The sequence below is a fragment of the Staurois parvus genome, unplaced genomic scaffold (assembly GCF_062004578.1).
Source record: "Staurois parvus isolate SC_StPar_1 unplaced genomic scaffold, SC_StPar_1.0 ptg000189l, whole genome shotgun sequence".
Lineage (NCBI taxonomy): Eukaryota > Metazoa > Chordata > Amphibia > Anura > Ranidae > Staurois > Staurois parvus.
The window spans coordinates 130,000-150,963 of NW_028317985.1; the positions used below are offsets into that span (position 1 = coordinate 130,000).

The 20,964-nt window shown below is 39.3% G+C and overlaps 1 protein-coding gene across 3 annotated transcripts in view; it reads right to left on the reverse strand.

Moving 5' to 3' along the window:
- The window catches only part of CACNA1G (calcium voltage-gated channel subunit alpha1 G), a 132,786-nt gene that overhangs the window by 39,520 nt on the left and 72,302 nt on the right, over nt 1-20,964 (reverse strand). The window contains exons 20-25 of one of the 3 annotated variants that reach the window (XM_089677591.1): nt 18,571-18,755; nt 15,227-15,353; nt 14,680-14,805; nt 13,821-13,910; nt 7,927-8,119; nt 3,149-3,199 (exon numbers count right to left, since the gene is read on the reverse strand). In XM_089677591.1, coding sequence (XP_089533717.1) covers nt 3,149-3,199; nt 7,927-8,119; nt 13,821-13,910; nt 14,680-14,805; nt 15,227-15,353; nt 18,571-18,755 — 772 coding nt within the window. Of the gene's footprint in view, nt 1-3,148; nt 3,200-7,905; nt 8,120-13,820; nt 13,911-14,679; nt 14,806-15,226; nt 15,354-18,570; nt 18,756-20,964 lie in introns of all 3 variants that reach the window. The other 2 variants (XM_089677590.1, XM_089677593.1) reach the window with 2 other exon arrangements.

Here is a 20,964-nt window from a genome sequence, read left to right on the forward strand (position 1 = left end):
CTCTGGACCAGTACTCAAGCCAGGCACCTAGCATATTCAGAAGAAGGTCAGCATTTATTTTTTTTCCTGTGGCCTTTTGATCATGAAGTATCTTGCCTCACAAGTGGTGTATGGTTGGTATTATCTGTGTAACAGCATTATTTTTGTAGTGATAACATTATGTTTAAGGGTTAGGTTTACAGGTTAGAATTTGATTTAGGGTTTAGGTTTAAAGGACCAGTTACCCAAAGACAAAATTTTAATCATAGGTGGAGCATGGTGGACTGAGTCAGCCCCTTACTTTCTATATATCTTGGATATTCCAACAATGAGACCTCCCTTGCCATAATCCCAACTCTGTTTGCTGTCCACCTTGGAGCTTTGGTTGTCCCCGTCCACCTGTGTATGTTCAAATCTTTCTTGCACATTCTCTATAACATAAATTCCAGTAAGGATGGTGGGAACCATTGTAATGGCCAGAGCTGGTGTGCAGTCTTGGGAAACTCAGTGCAGGAATCTCCCCAACAGATCTTCCCAAAGATATAGGAATCTTTCAGGTGATTCAACTATCCAACATTTACCAGTATTTGAAATACCAGTTTTTGGAGGACTGATCCTTTAAGGGCTGGGTTTAAGTGCATCTAAAGCTGAAACTATTTGCTTTATTTTTTGATTGAGTGAGGAAGAGTTTGAACTCTTTATTGCTGTTTGTCTCCCAGCTGTGGAGATCCACTCTCTGTATGTCCTGGAGGACATTGTGATCAAGATAAAACATGGTGGCAAATCCAAAAGGTTACAGTCATCACCGAAGCAAGGTGGAGAGGGTAAATTTACTAATGTGGACATCTTTTCTGGTGACAGCAATCTAAGAGGGGATTCCCCTCACTTTGGGGAGATTGTCTTTTCATGTTGTGTCTCAAGGCAGGTTAAAGTCCAACTCTGGCCCTAAAAAAAAAGTTTTCCGGCAGTGGGGCTGTGCTCGCACTGTACAGATTACCTAATAATTTTGACACTTCCGCGCTATAATGTATAAGTAACACACATAAATTGATACAAAAAGTCGAAACACGTTGGGAGGAGCCAGATCGTGTGATGTCAGCACATACCGGAACGTGGCGGCCATTTTATGGGTTTGAAACATACCATTGAGATTTATGGTGACATGCTGTTTTTATCTTATCTTTGATGTATGTGTATTACCACGTTTTGAGGCAATAAATCCTTTTGAATATACTACACTATGAGAATTTTTCTTGTTCTTTGAATGGTATTGTCCTCTATGAGGATAATTCATTTCTACAGATCCACTTTTAGCCTTATGCTTGGAGTACCAGTTGGGAGCCAATGTCCAAATTATGGCTTATCTTTGTAAGTGATCCAGCAGGCGTTTCCTCCATTCAACACCTGGGGGCCAGTTTGTCCTTTTGGACCCAAAAAGTGTTTGAGTTCACAGCCTACCTTTGGAATCTGTACTGCGCTTTTTTGACCCATACTCAATTGAGGGGTCATTATGGTCTGGTAAGAGGCAGCATTTTTTTGGGGTGTTGGTGATGGTGTACTTTTTCAACTGATTGGAACTTTTATGTTGGAATTTATATGACATCATCACTATTCAAGTAACAAGGGGTCTAACGTTACCCATACTAGACACCATTGGACTTTCATTATATATATTTTCTTTTGTTCTGTTTTGATTATCTGAAGCGCCGCACCTCTGTGTTTTACATGTACAGGTTACCTGCTTACTTTTGTCTAGGGAGTAGTAGAAAAAAAGATATATTTACCTGATCCTCCAATCCTCCCAGCACAAGGCCAGCCCCTGAGGCTCCTGCCCTCCCAAAGGTCTTAAGCAGTGGACTGTTCCTTACATCATCAAGCCCATAGACCTGGTCTGGATGTGAGGACGTCAGGAACAGTTCACTGCTGAATCATGTGGAAGTGCTGCTTGCCCCTGGAACAAAGGATCGGTGAGCATGAGCTTTCTCATTGCCTTTAGACAAAAATAGGCAACTAAACCTTGCAGCGTAGTCAGAGCCCCACTACATGGGAAGACTTTTTTGTTTGGAGTTGGGCTTTAAGGGGATCCTATCCAAAGGATACAAATGGCAAAAAATAAGCAATTAAACCTTGCAGTGCGGTCAGAGCCCCACTACATGGGAAGACTTTTTTTTTTGTCTGGAGTTGGGCTTTAAGGGGATCCTCTCCAAAGGATACAAATGGCAAAAAATAAGCAATTAAACCTTGCAGTGCGGTCAGAGCCCCACTACATGGGAAGACTTTTTTTTTTGTCTGGAGTTGGGCTTTAAGGGGATCCTCTCCAAAGGATACAAATGGCAAAAAAATAAACCAGAGTGGGTTTAACCCTTTCTTACTGTATCCAAAAATAAAAAAAACCCTTTTGGCTATACATATACTTTAGGTTTAAGGGTTATGTTTAGCGGTTAACCCTTTGAGGACCAAGGGACGTATTTGTCCTATGTTTTTAATTGCCTGTATCATCTGATTAAGAGCTTATAATACTTTTTTTTTTTTTGGTTTGAGTCAAAATATTAGTTCTTATCAACAAATGGATCTAGCTTTTTGCCAATTATTTCATGAATTGGCTTGATTACAGCAACTGAAGTGTACGAACTTTAGAAACAAAAAATGGATTCTTTTGGCGTTCCGTAATCTTACGGTCCTCAAAGGGTTAATCTGAGGTTTAGTGGTTAGGTTCGGGATAAGGGTGAACTTTGTATTTCTTTATCAGCATGTTATGTTACATCTTTGGGGTTGAAAACCAAAAAAGTAGGTTTTAAATGGACTTTAAGATTTTTCAAATGCAAGTCCAACCAAAACACAAAGGCATGTATACTCATTTGCCACCTTTTTTGGCCATGCTTAGGTATCAATATTCACTCAACTTAGTGCTAACAACGGTACAGAGCATAGTAAATCCAAACCTTTACAAAACATTTCTTCTGGAAGCAAAGCATAAGTCCTCCCTCTGAGTTAAATATGTTAACAATGAATCGTATTATTATTATTTGTTTACACCAAGATGGGATGTGTGAGCCAATGAGATCAACAAACAAGATGTCACACTGTTTAGTGGACTTCTGACATAAGACAGCAATTAGTCACATGACACCGTCACCGTGCTGGGACAATACACCAGATCTGCCAGTACCTTGCCTCGGACTGGCTGAGTGCTCCAACATTATATCATCCAGCATTAGATCTAAAAGAATGAAATTCTGTTAATTACTACACCATGGGAAATACACCCTCTATTCCTTCCGAACCCCTGATCAAATTTTTTGCCAGCAAAAGTAATTTTTATTTTTAAATTGATCTCCAGTTATCAGTTTCATTCCCGATGTCATCATTGAAAAGTGATACCATCTGAATGAATCTTGTGTTTTTTAAGAAATGTATTAAAATTTTAATGAATACTCAAAAAAATGTTAAAAAAGGAAAAGTAATAAAGACAAACTGGCTTAAGTAAGCAAAAGAGAGTTCAGTGCCTTCAAATGTAAAAGCGATATATTAAAAGATGAAAGAGCTATTTTTTTTGTATTATTAATATTATTTACAAAATATGTCTTGTCACTATCTTTTTAATTTTTTTATATTTAGTCATTTGTTTGATCGAGTAATTTTAGAGAAAAAAGATTGTAAATTTGCATTGTGCATAAAAAAAACCCTAAAAAAATTAAATTAAAAAAAAAAAAAAAAAAATATATATATATATATATATATATATATAAATAAATAAATATATATATATATATATATAATATAAAAAATGTAAAAACAAACATTTTAAAAATTATAAAATATTGTAGTGCTAAACTAGTTTTTATTTACCCATAACTCACATTTCTGAGGTTAAATTAATCTTTTTTATGGAGTTTTAATTTAGGCCTCTTGACACCTGCTATTGGAGCATTGTAAAATTGTGAAAAAAGCAGAGCATGAAATATGTCAGTTTCAGCTGCAGAGAGAAGTAACTGCAGACATAGTTTTCTGTCAATCACCTCTACTCTCTGACCCCCTCCGTCATCTCAGCAGGAACTCTCACTGACAGCTTGGTGTGTAATGTTAACCACTGTACTGGAAATAATGGAAATTGAATAGAACAAAGTTTGCAAGCAATTGCAAAAACCAGTGTTTTAAAACAACATTAGTATTTTTTTTCCTGCAGATTTACAAGGCATATTGAGTAGAAAACTAAAAACAAAAAATGGAGGAAACAAAAGCTGACAATTGCAACCCATCAAAAATGTATTTTATAATATTATTTTCTAATCTTCTCTAGAAAATTAATAGCTGTGTTCTCGATGGTTGCTCAGGTCACCAAGACATTTTCCTCCAATTTCTAAGCATGATGTCCGCTGATGTAGACCTCTTTAAAAAAAAAAAAACAGCAGGCCCCTTAACTCAGCAAAAGTTTGCAAAACTAATATGAAAAAAAAAGGTTTTGTATAAAATATCTAGTTTTTAGTCCAATTTTAAAGGGCATGCCGAGGCTTTAATGCTTCACTGCTTTCAGCTCTGCTGACTAATATGCATCATTGGTCCATGCTTACTAAATTTGTACATGCACAATAGTATAACATGTTCATTGTCTTGTTAATTGCTGGTGGATCATTTCTGAATATGTTATGTTTTTAATTAGTAGAAAGCATGTTTTACTATCGGATGCATACTATGGTAGCATTTGCAAGATTTAGGCTAGGTTCACACCTATGCAGTTTGCGTTCGATCCGTTTCTGTAGTGCTTTTTGCGGTGCGTTTTGTGTTCTTACACATGCATTTTTGATGCATTTTGCGTTTTTTATTTAAAATTTTGTTTTGGGGGGCCAACTTGTTGCTGGGCTGATTAAAAATGCAAAACTCAAAAGGCATCACAAACACATAAAAAAAACGCAGCACTTGCGTTTTATAGGCAGTTCCATTGAAGTCTATTGGACTAAAAATGCAAACTGCTGCGGGAAAAGAAGTCCCTGACCCTTTCCAAAAAACGCGCCTGCAAAAAACGCATAGATGTGAACGTGATCCATAGGAAATCATGATAAATGGCATGCACTGCATTCCTGCAAAATGCATAAAAAGCACACAGGTGTGAACTTGGCCTAATTGATGTGAAAGGAGAAAGATTCTCAAATGTTTAGTTGTGTTAAATTGGCAATCCCTCGCAGTATCTTTTATTATTTTCATTCACACAACTGGAATAAATGGTTCACCAAAAGCTGAAGGGTATTAAATGTGTCAGAGTTTAAAATTTACTGTACAATTGTAAGGTATGAGTAACTAAATCTGCAGAGCTCCATTGAAACACATCTTTTGAAAGGATCATGTTCAGCCTCTGGACTGGTAATTTGTCAATCTGAGCGATTGATTTATAAGACCATATGCTATCCTGTACACCCTGCTCCCGTACAGTCCTCATGGCAAAGAAAGTCCTGAAGTATGCTGTAGAAACTACTCTTCCAACCCACATGGAAGAAAAATATATTTGAAATATATTTTAAAAATATTCTTCCCAAATATATTGACATATATTTGAAATGCTACAATACTGGCCGTATTCAATATATTTCAAAATATATTTCAATACATATACATACACATATATATATATATATATATATATATATATACACACGCTGCATGTTGAAATGCATTTTTTATATATTACAAAACACATGAAAAATATTTTTAAAAATATATATTTATTAAATATATTCTTCACAATTTTTTTTAGTCATTTTAACATATATGTTTACATATATTTGTAAATGCATTCCAAAAGTGGAGATTAAATGTATTTTTAAGGACATACAGTATATTTGAAAATTTATTTTTAAAAATATTTTTCATATATTTTGTAATAAAAACACATTTCAACATACAGTATATATATATATATATATATACTGTATATATTTCAAACTATATACAGTATCTATCTATCTATATATATATATATATATATATATATATATATATATATACACACTGTATATATTTAAAAAAAAAAAAAAAAATATATATATATATATATATATATATATATATATATATTTCTTGGAATATATTTTGAAATATATTGAATATGGCCAGAATTGTAGTATTTCAAATATATGTCAATATATTTGGGAAGAATATTTTTAAAACATATTTAAAATATATTTTTCTTCCATGTGGGCAAATTCTGAGGAAAGCTTGTCATGAGACCAAATGCCTGGGCACGTGATCACATGATCTCTGTTGAACCGGGGGGGGGGGGGGGGCTATAGTTCAGACGGTCTGATCTTGGAAGTAACTATTGATTTTCAGTTATATTCATGAAAGTAGACCGTTACTTTAAATAAAAACCAGGGATGCACCCATAGCTGTTTTTTACCAGTGAGTACGAGAACCGATACATGTACTCATGTACTCACCGATAACAATTGCTGATACCTTTGTGGTGCGATTTGAGCCAATACAAAATAAATGAGCTCAAATCACACTGCAAACATCAGCATGTGATTTGGAGAGGAATGTGGCGCGATTCCTGTTAGAATCACATGGGGTTTCCCATGCGCTCCTGTGTGAACCCAGGCTGAAGTCGCAATGACAAGCCTGGTTCACACAGGAGCGGTGAGGGAAACCGAATGCAATTTGGGACAGGAGTCGCACTGCATTCCTGTTCAAATTGTATGCTATTCTTTTCTTCTATTCTTTGCAGTACAATTTGATAACATGAATTTTGTATAGGCTCAAATTGAACCACAAAGGTATTCATGCAAATGCTTGGTATCGGCACCTATACTGATACCGGTATCAGTGCAACCCTAAGAAAAAATTATTTCCCCTGCCTTCTCCTCCCTCCCATTTTGTTATATTTTTAACTTTTAATAGCAATGCAGCACTTCCATCTTTATTGCCTAGTTGAGAATGACACTCAAACCACCCCCCCAAATTCTACATGGACGTTCCAACTCTCAGATGCCCCACAGGGCTCTGCTGGAACTCAAAGGCTGGGCAGAACCCTTTGGCACATCTGTGAACATGCTAGGCAAACAAAGATGGCGGTGCTGGAATGGGGGATAGAGCTGAAGTTTCTCTTTAAAAAATCCTGAAATGTATTTTGAAAAAAACTACTCAAAGTACCGGAAGTTGAGCAAACCAAGTGTGCAGCATTGATATGTGCTGACAAGAAAAGAAAACAGAGAGGTGACCTCATCAGTGGTCTTCTGCTCCTTTACAATCCTTCTACTGGCTGGGGACAGGAAGGTGACCAAACTGTATTGCTTAACTTTGGTAAAGAAAAGTCAGATCACCAACTTTGTTTTCCAGTTTGGCGAGGCTTAGTAAATCTTGGGTATAGATGTACAGAAATACGAATCATTTTGGTACGTAAAAACTGTTTGCACAAAAGTGCATTTAGCTGTTTGCCTAGCATTCAATGTTAAACTGTATTTAAAATAAAACATTTTGGTTGGAGCTAGGCTTGAAACTTTGTTGAATAAACTGGTCTTTTGGTTTGGTGACTCTGAACTTCCACTTTAACAAAGATCACCAAATACGAGCTTCATGGAGCAGGGTGTAAGGTATGGTGGGAAATGTTTTTTTCATAAAGTCCACCAAGGGCTAACCAAGACCTTACATTTTTTTGTATGGCTTAGAAAAGGGCCAAAGAAGTACAAATATTTACAAAATAGGCTTTCGAAGAACCATTTATCAGAAAGAGAATTTAAAATAATAAAAAGGAGGTCCCCTGGTTACTGCAAGGAATTGATCTTTCTTTCCCCTGACAACCAGCTAGAATACTACCTATCCATGCACAGGTAGTCTACAGTATCCATGCTTCTAGTAAGCAGCCACCTTAGCTGGCTAGTGCGTGCCTGTCATAGGTCAAGCAGCACTCAGAGAATTGTTTTAAAGACTACCGACCGGCCAGTTCTCTCTCCTTACTCCTTCTCTTTTTCTCCATCCTGCGCAGCCTCTTCTCTTCACGTCTCTTGGCCTCCTCTTCCTCTTGGTGCTGTCGGCATTTGTGAAAATTCTCCACCACAACCCCCACAAACATGTTCAGGACAAAGAAAGCCACAATCAGCAGGAAGGATATGAAGTAAAGCAACATCCAGGGGTTGTAATTCATGACTGGCTGAAAAGAATAGACATTATTGGCATTACATAGGAGAGGAAGGGTGGATTGTTATGTGATGACCCTGGCCAGCTACTCCTAAAAGGTGAATCCCGTAATTCCTGGTAGTAGCTGGCAGGTTTAATTACACAATCATAAAAAAGTGACAGATATTCTTAGCAACCCAGCCCACACTGCTGATACTTAGCTTTGCCACTCCTCTGCTGCTCTGTTTGTCTGTCAGAACCCCCTGGAAATACACAGTACTTTTGGGTATGGGGCAGCATGTGACCTTCACCTCTTCCTCCCAGGACATAGTGCTTGGGCTTAAATGGCCAACTGTAAAGCCTAAGCAATCTCACTTAGGGGAGGAAAGAAGATAATTGGCTCTGTGTAAGAGTGCTTGGGCTTAAGTGGCCAACTGCAAAGCCCAAGCAATACCACTTTGGGGAGGAAAGAAGATCATTAACTTTGTGTAAGCTCCAACATGGAGCTTACTCAAAGTTTAGACTATGGCCCCAACAGACAAAGAGTTTGGCAGGAGAGTGCAAGGAAGGTATCACTGAGTTGAGGGAAGTGGGTGGCCTTTCAGTAGATCCTGTTACTTTACCCTCTTTAATCATCCACTGGCATCTTCTATTCTTTGGTGACTCGTACGAATAGATTTTTGGATTTCCAGATCCATGCACCTGCCATGGCTATAGCAAGAAGGTCCCACTGTTCCTAAAGAATTTTCTATTTTTTCTATTTTAACTTGGGAGAACTGAGACTGTAAAGCAGCCTTTCCCAATGTCTTCAACTTGGGAGACCTGAGACTCTAAAGCAGCCTTTCCCAATGTCTTCTACCCCAAAGGAACCCTTTAAATACTTTTCAGGTGTTGGGGAACCCCTGCAAAACACAGTTCATTTGGGGCTTTACATTCATAATCACTGGGACAAATGCTCTTCTTTCAGTGGTGGTGAGAATGTCACCTTTGCAAGAAAGTTAAAAAGTTACTTGGTGTCTTGACGCTGGCTCCACCAAGTAGTGTTGGCATTGGAACTATACAAGAACCATTAGATGGGAGGTCAATCAGTCACAACTCAAGGAACTCCTAGCAAACCTCTGGAGGAACCCTAGGGTTCCATTGAACCCTGGTTGGGAATAGCTACTCTAGAGTGAGAAGTGGCAGGACCAGTAACTAGAGAAGGAAATTTCATTTTTACAGGTATATAAAAGAAAATAGAACCCAAAATCTGCACTAAGGAAATGGAGTACCAATAGCTAGCAGACATCATACCTTGATACCAGGCACCTCATAAATAGTGTACAAATAAAATGCAGCGCTTAAATAAAAATATAAAATATATGAAAATAATAATTCAAAATGTTCATAGTGAAATATCTAATAATGAAATCGAGGCAGAACAGTCCCCAAATGCCATGATGAGATAGGACAAAACTTCCGAAGATAGCCGATGTGACACCAACCACTTGCATGCAAGGCTTACCGGAAAAACATGACCTCCTGTTAAGAGTGGTCAATCACGCTTTTGTTACGTAACAACCAGAAAGGCAGGCAGATGGAATCGTCCTCTGGATCCCCAAAAGAGAGATATTGGTGGTCCTCCTATGCCGATCCCTATATAACATGGCTTTTATATGTCTAATACCACGAGCTTTGGTCTCATACCACTTGTTTGGAGCGGTTAAAGCCACCTTATATAGGGATCGGCATAGGAGGACCACCAATATTTCTCTCTTTTGGGGATCCAGAGGACGATTCCATCTGCCTGTCTTTCTGGTTGTTACATAACAAAAGCGCGATTGACCACTTTTAACAGGGGGTCATGTTTTTCTGGTAAGCCTTGCATGCAAGTGGTTGGTTGGTTGGTGTCACATCGGCTATCTTCGGACGTTTTTTCCTATCTCAGCACGGCATTTGGAGACTGATTTGCCTCGATTTCATTATTTGATATTTCACTATGAACATTATGAAGTATTAATTTCATATATTTTATATCTTTATTTAGGCGCTGCACTTTATTTGTACACTAGGTATATAAAAGAGCCAGAAGATGATTTAGCCCATCAGCATCAATCCATTACCAAACAACAGATAGGTGGACCTCAAAGGAACCAGTCACACCCAGGCCTATGCCAGAATCTGAATATTCTGTCTTGAAAAAATGTGCAGTCTTATTCATGAATGATTTCTGTCATTTCTTATTTATCTTTGTTGCTGAAGCTGACACTTCAGTTTAAGTGTCAGGGATCAGACGCTGGGGTCAGGGGTTAAGTGTCACGGATCAGATTGCTGTTTCTTAATTCTCCGTGTGTGTGACAGATTCATCTAGCAGAGGCTTGTTGATATTTGACATTGTTCTTGATTAACTAAAACAGAGCTAGGAGACAGACTAAAGGCAAACAGGCTGTTACTTTGCAAGGGAACTTTACCCAAAGTCTAGTAAATGAGGAAAAGCTCTCCTGACTTCCACCATCCATTCGTGGTTCCTATTCAAAGGTGCTTTACTTGATAGTTGTTATCTTAAAGGAGCATTATGACCAAAGCTCTTTTGGCCATGCTTCACCTGTGAATCAGAGGGATGCACTTAGTTCTGCCCTCCTGTGACCCAGATTCAGCCGACAGCGGGCTAAAGCTGACATCACTCAGCCAGTCCAGACTCTGAAAGAATCCTTTTTTACATAGACGTGGCGCTGAGAGCCTAAGCCAGCTGCTCCTGCCCCTCCACAGCCCAGCGCTCCAGTGAGCACTGGAGGGACAAAGCAGAGAGATGGTAACTGACAGTCACCGCTCTCTACTCACTGAAGATCAAGAACTGAGCAATCAGCCATCATGTGATCACTCAGTTCTCAGTCTTAAAGTTGGTGTTGGACAAATGCAGCATCGAACTGATGCTGCATCCAACTAGGTAAGTATAAATACTTTTTTTTCATCCCGCACTTATCTATTAACAAACTGGGTTTTAATGCATCCTCTGCATCATGACTACAAACAAAGGAAACAAAAAAATATATATAGATAAGAAAACCACAGGTAGGGGACACTAGTTTACAGAAAATATCCAATTCATATAAAAAATGCTCAATGTTATTTATCCATATAAAAGATATTTAAAACACATAATCTCGTCTACAACACAAGGACATAATACTTCTTGACATCAATCAATTTTCTAGATGCAAATCATATATATATATATATATATATATATATATATATATATATATATATATCTCACTATATTGCCAAAAGTATTGGGCCAGCCCCCCAAATCATTGGATTCAGGTGTTCCAATCCCCTCCATGACCACAGGTGTATAAAATCATCACCTAGGCACGCAGACTGCTTCTACAAACATTTGTGAAAGAAAGGGTCGCTCTCAGGAGCTCAGTGACTCCAAGCGTGGTCCCGTGATAGGTTGTCACCTGTGCAATAAGTCCATCCGTGACATTTCCTGGCTACTAAATATTCCACGCTCAACTGTTAGTGGGATTATAACAAAGTGGAAGCAACTGGGAACAACAGCAACTCAGCCACCAAGTGGTAGGCCACGTCACATGACAGAGTGGGGTCAGCGCATGCTGAAGCGCACAGTGCACAGAAGTCGCCAACTGTCTGCAGAGTCAACAGGTAAAGACCTCCAAACTTGGTGTGGCCTCCAGATTAGCACAACAACAGTGCATAGAGAGCTTCATGGAATGGGTTTCCATGGCCCGAGCAGCTGCATCCAAGCCTTACATCACCAAGTGCAATGCAAAGCGTTGGATGCAGTGGTGTAAAGTACGCCGCCACTGGACTCTAGAGCAGTGGAGACATGTTCTCTGGAGTGACAAATCACGCTTCTCTGTCTGGCAATCTGATGGGCATGTCTGGGTTTGGAGGTTGCCAGGAGGCGGTTGCCTGACTGCATTGTGCAAAGTGTAATGTTTGGTGGAGGGAGGATTATGGTGTGGGGTTGTTTTTCAGGGGTTGGGCTTGGCCCCCTAGTTCCAGTGAAGGGAACTCTTAAGGCGTCAGCATACCAAGACATTTTGGACAATTTCATGCTCCCAACTTTGTGTGAAGAGTTTGGGGATGGCCCCTTCCTGTTCCAACATGACTGCGCACCAGTGCACAAAGCAACGTCCACAAAGACATGGATGAGTTTGAAGTGGAGGAACATGACTGGCCTGCACAGAATCCTGACCTCAACCCCATAGAACACCTTTAGGGTGAATTAGAGCGGAGACTGCAAGCCAGGCCTCCTCCCCTGACATCACTGCCTGACCTCACAATGTGCTTCTGGAAGAATGGTCCAACCTTCCCATAGACACCCTCCTAAACCTTGTGGACGGCCTTCCCAGAAGAGTTGAAGCTGTTATAGCTACAAAGGGCGGGGCCAACTCAATATTGAACCCTACGGACTAAGACTGGGGGCCATTAAAGTTCATCTGTGTGTAAAGGCAGGCCGACCAATACTTTTGGCAATATAGTGTATATATGTATATATATATATATATATGTAATTATTATTATTATTTTTTTTAAATCACAAATATGATTTTTTAAATATGCATTATTGTAATTGAGTACATTGAAATTAGTTACACCAAGCATAATAATTATAGTGTTCCATCCTCAGACAAAGAATGGAGAGCTGAATAAGGGTGCATATAAATGAGACTATCCAATCACAATAATTGAGGACTTACGTAATATTCAGATTCTTGCATGGCTGGTCATCCTGAACATAGCCATATATGAACCAATTAGACTTTCTCTATCAAAAATGTACCTGTATAAAGGCTGTGGCCATTTTTGAAAGGCAACCGGTATCTGCTCAGATACTGGACAACTGCAACTAAAGGAGTGGTAAAATGGGGGCCACATTGGCTCATCTATAGTATACGTCTCCCGTTTGACCAACTATGCTGTCTTTCACACCAAATGGTTAGTTGGCTTTCATTTCCAGGCCACCCATAAACATTATTAATGGACAAACATTGGATGGCCCATATTGTCCAAACATGAACAACTTTAGGTATTAACTATAACCCTTACTGATTATTAATTTATAATGGACCATGTTCTCAACTTAAAGAAGAATTACAGGTATAGATATACTGTATGGCTGGGACCAATGTAACTATGTATATACTATACGTGGGATACCTCTAGAAGCTGGAAATCACCTTAGTAGGCACTCCAACTCCAATGATCTCCACTAGCTTCCGAGATCCTTGCGGCTACCCTGCACACAGGCCCATGGCCCCATTCAGAGAATGTTCTGAAATTTCTCAATAACTGCAAAGCATTCTCTGATTAGACAAGGTGGAGAGTGTGACGTCTCCACCACAAGCTGGACCTATAAATATCCATACCTGGAATTCTTCTTTAATAAAACAATTTGAAAAGCAATAGTGTACAATAAACCACTACAACCAATCACTGATTGGCTATCATAATAGCCGATATTCAATTGGTTGCTGGACATCATTGTTAAATTTAATTGCAACTAGCCCATCTTATCAAAACACCATTGTTCACTGTCAACTGCAGTTCACAGTAGAAAGACCAACAAAATCTTATCAAGTCTTACATTGTCATAAAATGGCAAATTTGATAAGAATGTAAAGTTGCCTTTTCATTCTGTAATATTCTCTTTCATTATATACAATAGAGCAACACATGTACTAAGATTTTCATGTTTTGTTTAATAGACATCATACACCACGTACCTGCTGATCAACTCCCACAGCGTCCAACCCATCATACATGATGTCTACCCATCCATCTTTGGATGCCAGAACAAACAACGACATGAGCGCCTGCAGAAAAACAAACACACACTGACTATAAGGACTGCCCCAATCTCATTGGAACACAATGTAATCATCTGGTTTCAATGAATCACTCAATGCGTTACTCAGATTGGTATTCAATGTGTTTATTTTAATAGATAGATAGATAGATAGATAGATAGATAGATAGATAGATAGATATGAGATAGATAGATAGATGATAGATAGATAGATAGATAGATAGGAGATAGATAGATAGATAGATAGATAGATAGATAGATAGATAGATAGATAGATAGATAGTACCCTTCTACCCAGGATAAACAGGTAGGTAGATAGATAATGGATGAATGGATGAAAGGATGGATAGATGGAGGGATGACTGGATAGATATACAGATAGATAGACAGGTAGAAATAGAATAGATAGATAAAGAGAGATAGAGAGATAGATAGATAGATAGATAGATAGATAGATAGATAGATAGATAGATAGATAAAGAGAGATAGATAGATAGATAGATAGATAGATAGATAGATAGATAGATAAATAGATAGATAGGAGATAGATAGATAGATAGATAGATAGATAGATAGATAGATAGATAGATACCCATCTTCCCATATAATGTAGATAGATAATGGATGAATGGATGGAGGGAGGGATGACTGGATAGACATACAGACAGATAGACAGGTAGATAGAAAATAGATGGATGGATAGATAGATACATAGATAATAGATAGATAGATAGATAGATAGATAGATAGATAGATAGATAGATAGATCTACATACCTGACCAAGATTATCAAAGTTGTATTTGTGTCGGGCCCATTTGTATCTGGCTTCCAGACAGTCTGATTTATTTGTAATATTTCTCGTATCTTCTCCCAGGCAATAAAAGAACTTCCCCTTAAACAACTATAAAGGAAGGAAACATCATTACCTAGATTTCCTCTAATTAAAATACTCTCATGTATGAGGGTCAGTTATGTCAAACCGATGCAAATACAAAGACTACTTAAAGTGAAAATGCAGTACATTACATTGAGGACAGTTTGATTGATTATTGCCCTTTTGTCCTGTACAGTGATCTCCGATGTGATTTTGACATCTGCTGGTTCTTCTGTATTCTTGTCGATTGGCTACTACAGGGAGATAATACATAATGCTATGGATCCAATAGGGAGCTATCTAACACTACATCCCATAAACTCTCTGGGGCAGGAGCTCTGTAAAGAACCCACGACTACTTCTAGGTCTCAAGTCAGTGTGTCCTGTTTGCAAGTCTGGGCTTCAGCATTTAGTGGTTTCAGTAAACTCATGGCATTTTAAAACTTACCTGAACTCCAAGAATCCCAAATATAATGAAGAACGCGCAGCAGATCACCACAATGTTCCCAATAGGTTTCAAAGAAGACATTAGAGTCTCAACTACAAGTTTCAGCCCCTGGGCACGACTTATTACCCTATATTAAAAAAATACATATGCATTATTACAGTCTTTAAATTATAGATATTATTCCATTTCCAGTCAATTTGTGAATCACCCAGTCTTAATGGCTTTGAGTTGATTTCATGCTGTGAAAACAACATTGCAGATCATTTGGATGCAAATTTTAAGATGTGCAAACGTTGAAATTGGGATTGTAAACCGACCGTGACTAGTCCCTTGGAGCTTTGCTAACTCAATTTAAAGAAAAATTATAAGGCGCATTATAGTTTGAGTGAGTACTTATGCAGGTTGGTATTAAAATGTAGGTATATCCTAACCATTATCTGTTTTTTTTTTAATTTTCCATATTTGAATATGTTTTCTTTTCAAGGAGCCAAACTTCTTATTGAATCAAATGTTTCGCCTAGCAATATCAAGACCTGCATCAATTTAAGTTAAGTCTTGGTCATAGTTCCTTCTATGTGAAACAATATGTAGTATCTCCCAGAAGTGAGTCCACCCATCACATTTTTGTAAATATTTGATTCTATCTTTTCATGTGACAACACTGAAGAAATGAGACTTAGCTACAATGTGACGTAGTGAGTGTACAGCTTGTATAACAGTGTAAATTTGCTGTCCCTTCAAATTAACTCAACACACCGCCATTAATGTCTAAACCGCAGGCAACAAAAGTGAGTCCACCCGTAAGTGAAAATGTCCAAATTGGGCGCAATTAGCCATTTTCCCTCCCAGTGTCATGTGACTCGTTAGCTTTATAAGGTCTCAGATGTGAATGGGGAGCAGGTATGTTAAATTTGGTGTTATCGCTCTCACTCTCTCATACTGGTCACTGGAAGTTCAACATGGCACCTCATGGCAAAGAACTCTGAGGATCTGAAAAAAAGAAAAGAATTGTTGCTCTACATAAAGATGGCCAAGGCTATAAGAAGATTGCCAAGACCCTGAAGCTGAGCTGCAGCACAATGGCCAAGACCATATAGCAGTTTAACAAGACAGCTTCCACTCAGAACAGGCCTCGCCATGGTCGACCAAAGAAATTGAGTGCATGTGCTCAGCGTCATATCCAGAGTTTGTCTTTTGGAAAATAGATGTATGAGTGCTGCCAGCATTGCTGCAGAGGTTGAAGGAGTGGGGGTCAGCCTGTCAGTGCTCAGATAATACGCCGCACACTGCATCAAATTGGTCTGCATGGCTGTCATCCCAGAAGGAAGCCTCTTCTAAAGATGATGCACAAGAAAGCCCGCAAAGAGTTTGCTGAAGACAAGCAGACTAAGGACATGGATTACTGGGAACCATGTCCTGTGGTCTGATGACACCAAGATCAACTTATTTGGTTCACATGGTGTCAAGCGTGTATAAAGACAAGTGTGTCTTGCCTACAGTCAAGCATGGTGGTGGATGTGTCATGGTCTGGGGCTGCATGAGTGCTGCCGGCACTGGGGAGCTACAGTTCATTGAGGAACCATGAATGCCAGCATGTACTGTGACATACTGAGGCAGAGCATGATCCCCTCCCTTCGGAGACTGGGCCGCAGGGCAGTATTCCAACATGATAACGACCCCAAACACATCTCCAAGACCCCCACTGCCTTGCTAAAGAAGCTGAGGGTAAAGGTGGTGGACTGGCCAATCGTCTCCAGATCTAAACCCTATTGAGCATCTGTGGGGCATCCTCAAATGGAAGGTGGAAGAGCTCAAGGTCTCTAACATCCACCAGCTCCGTGATGCCGTCATGGAGGAGTGGAAGAGGACTCCAGTGGCAACCTGTGGAGCTCTGGTGACCTCCATGCCCATGGGGGTTAAGGCAGTACTGGAAAATAATGGTGGCCACACAAAATATTGACACTTTGAGACCAATTTGGACATTTTCACTTAGGGGTGGACTCACTTTTGTTGAGAGCGATTTAGACATTAATGGCGGTGTGTTGAGTTATTTTGAGGGGACAGCAAATTTATACTGTTATACAAGCTGTATACTGACTACGTTACATTGTAGAAAAGTGTCATTTCTTCAGTGTTGTCACATGAAAAGAGAGAATCAAATATTGACAAAAATGTGATGGGTGGACTCACTTCTGGGAGATACTGTACATATAGAGGACCTCTGAGGATAGACATAGGGTGCAGCAATTGTTTTAAAAGGGATCGGTTTCTTAAGGCCCCTTTCACACATGTATTCCGTACGTCTGTTTTTTATCTCTTGGTTTACGGATGAAAAACGGACACCCATGTATTTCTATGGACTAGTGTATGTAAACGGATGGTCATCTGTTTATATCCGGTAATGTATGTCCGTTAACATCCGTTTTTTCGAATAGAAGCAAAATAACCCTAATTTTCTTCTGTTATAAAAGTCCGGACAAAAATGGATGTAAACGGATGAAAAATGGATGTAAACGAACAAAACAGATATAAATGGACAAAAAGTGGATGAAAACAGATGTAAACAGATGAAAAATGGATGAAAATGGATGTGAATGGATGTAAACAGATTAAAAATGGATGTAAACTGATGAAAAATGGACAGAAACAGATGTAAATGGATGAAAAACTTATGTAAATGTACAAAAAGACACAAAGTGGATATAAATGGACAAAAAATGGATGTAAATAGATGTAAACAGATGAAAAAGGTATTAAAAATGGATGGAAAACAGATGTAAACTGATGAAAAATGTATGTAAACTGATTAAAAACTGATGTGAACGGATCCGTTTTTTCTTGCAAACGACGTGACTGAACTTATGAAAAAAACGGAGCGCCTGTGTGAAAGGGGTCTAAAGTGGCTGTAAACCTCCAAAATAAAAAATGAACAAAGCATATGCTTACACCACTCAGATGTCAGATTACACTCAGCTCCCTGCTCTATACTGTGCAGTGTGTGAAATCAGATTCCCACCCCCTGCCTTCTGGAGCTGAGAAACGCTGTAAATTCTGTACTTGAAATGGACTGTAGAGGAGAGAGGGCTGCAGATAAACAAGTACAACCTATGCAGGAGGACTATGGTCCTGACCCTGACCACAACCGGGGATCACTGGCTTTTTCCAGCAACTGACCATGAAGCATACAGCCACAGAGGTCTAAAAACTCTCATTCTGCATAGTAAGGTCAGTACAATTCCGCACACTTTTTATCTCCTCACAGTCGTGATCATAAAAAGTTGCAAATGTTACATTTTCACATGACACAGGAGAACAAGACTTGTGGGGTAAATGGATTGACTTACCGAAGTGGTCTCAGAGTTCGAAGGAGTCTCAATACTCTTAACATGCCCAAAATCTTGGTGCCGCTGTCAGAGACCATGGACACCAGGATATCAATGACTGAAATTAATACAAGCATTCCATCTAGGATGTTCCAGCTACTCCTTAGATAGGCTTTTCCCCCAAAGAACAGATTAAGGGCTACCACCTGTAAAGATAATAATGAGATAATAAAGGCTTAGCTGGAAGCTGGATGATGAAGGCAAACAAAGATCATAGAAGTCATATAGGACTTCATATTGGCCAAAAATCCTGCCTTTAACCTCCCTAGCGGTCTGATTATGTCCATATTTCTGTGCTCAAAGCAGTACATTTTTTTGCATGGAAATATGTAGTTTTTTATTGTAGGCCTGTAATTTTTAGGAATAACTCCCTGAAATCTGTCCGAACAAGAGTCTAGTAAACATCCCGGGGATGATAAAATTTGAAACACGAAATCATAAATTATAATTTAATAAATAATCATAAAAAATAATAATATAATAATAATAATAAATTTAATTCAATAATATAATCAAACGAAAAACACTGAAATTTGAAATATAGCGCCAAGTTCGCACATCGCTGAGCAAAGTCACAGAATCGTTTTCAGTGTCTGATGACGAATTTCCCCCACGAATCATTATCACTCAATTCTGCAAGTGGTTCTGATTTACTATCGCTGTTCTCTAGCCGGTCTAAAACCGCTTTTGACCTAAAGGGACGCTTTTTGGACGCCATGGACGTTTCTCAGTTTCCAGGCAGAAAGAACAGTAAAAATGCAGGCAGGGCGCCGGACAAAGCACTCGGGACAAAATGTATGTGAAATGGTTTGATACAGGAATGTTATACTATGTGATTTTAGTGTGTGTAGTGAATGTCACTTTTTCACATTTTTTCATTTCCCGCCAGTTCCGTCCCCCATACGTCCCGACATCGCAGGGAATGGAACCCGGAAGACAGATGCCGGTATCTGCCGGAGGACATTACAGGGGACACTGCAGGGGGGACTTCGCGGGAGCGCAGGACAAGGTAAGTGCAGAAGAGATCCCGGAGCAGCGCTGCAGTGTATTCCGGGGTGTAGCTCGGGGTTACCGCTTGTGGTGCTGAAACTTTACCCCGAGCTACACTCGGGAATACCGCCAGGGGGATTGAATTACTGATCCCTGGTGTATTTCCGGCGTTGTAGCGTCAAAGTACAGGCCTGCACAGAAAAGTCACCATCAGGGGCGGACTGACCATTTGGAAACTCGGGCACTGCCCGAGGGGCCCGAGGTCAGTAGGGGGCCCCATGAGATGCCCCTGGTACCTTTTTCATAGGCTTTTTTGAGTTTGGGTAAGGACACAGGGGCCCCATGATCCCCTATTGCCCGGGGGCCCCATGAGTTGTCAGTCCGCCCCTGGTCACCATATACTTTAAGGTACAGCATACGATCAATACCATAGGGTATATGGTAAAGAGATCTGCTCATTGGTCACAAGCCCTCATGCACACTGGATGTTTTGCTAACGCTGGTAATGTTAAAAACGTAAGTTTTTCAGCTTTTTTTTAGCGTTTTTGCATTAGCGTTTAGCTGTGTTTTCCTGCATTTTTCCAGGTTTGCATTTTTAGTAGGTTATTTTCACAAAAAAAAAATTTTTTTTGGTCAAAAAAACCTCCAAAAGCCAGTTTGTGGCGTTTTACCACGTTTTGCCAGGTTTTTCAGTGTTAGAGCATTTTTACAGCTGAAAAACTCCTTTAGAAACTAAAATTATATTAAACCTCAAACCAAAAATGTAATATATTGCAGTTTACCAGTATGTTTTTTAGAAAAGGCTCAGGGACTTTTTTGAACGCAAAACATTGCGTTTTTGGTTCTATAGACTTCAAATGCTGCAGGAAAGCATGTATTGTGTTTTTGATGCGTTTTTGATGCATGTTTGATGTGTTTTGCGTTTTGTGTTTAAAATATGCCTAGCAAAAATATTTTAAAAAGAACCACAAAACGCAAGTGCAAAAACGCAAAACACAATGCAGAAAAACCTCAAATGCAACCTGCATAGGTGTGAACTTAGGGTTAGATTTATTCTCTGTTCTCACCTGTTAATCTGGCCAGTAACACACCTCTCGTATTAGAGCGCCCCCACTCTGGAGGAAGGTGCACAGGGGGCACTTTTGGACAGCAGCATTGTTAGTCTGGGGAGAGGGGAGTGTTAGATGTACTAGCAGTTTTAGATACACTAACAAATTGAAGCTAAACTCCAGATAACACTTCATAAGCAGTGTGACGGGAGTTACTTTGGGTGGGGGGCCCATGGAACCCAGCTTACTTTGGAGAGCTGGGGAGACCCCTGTCTCAGCTCCCCATATCCCTATTATGTGTAAGTCACCCTGTGCC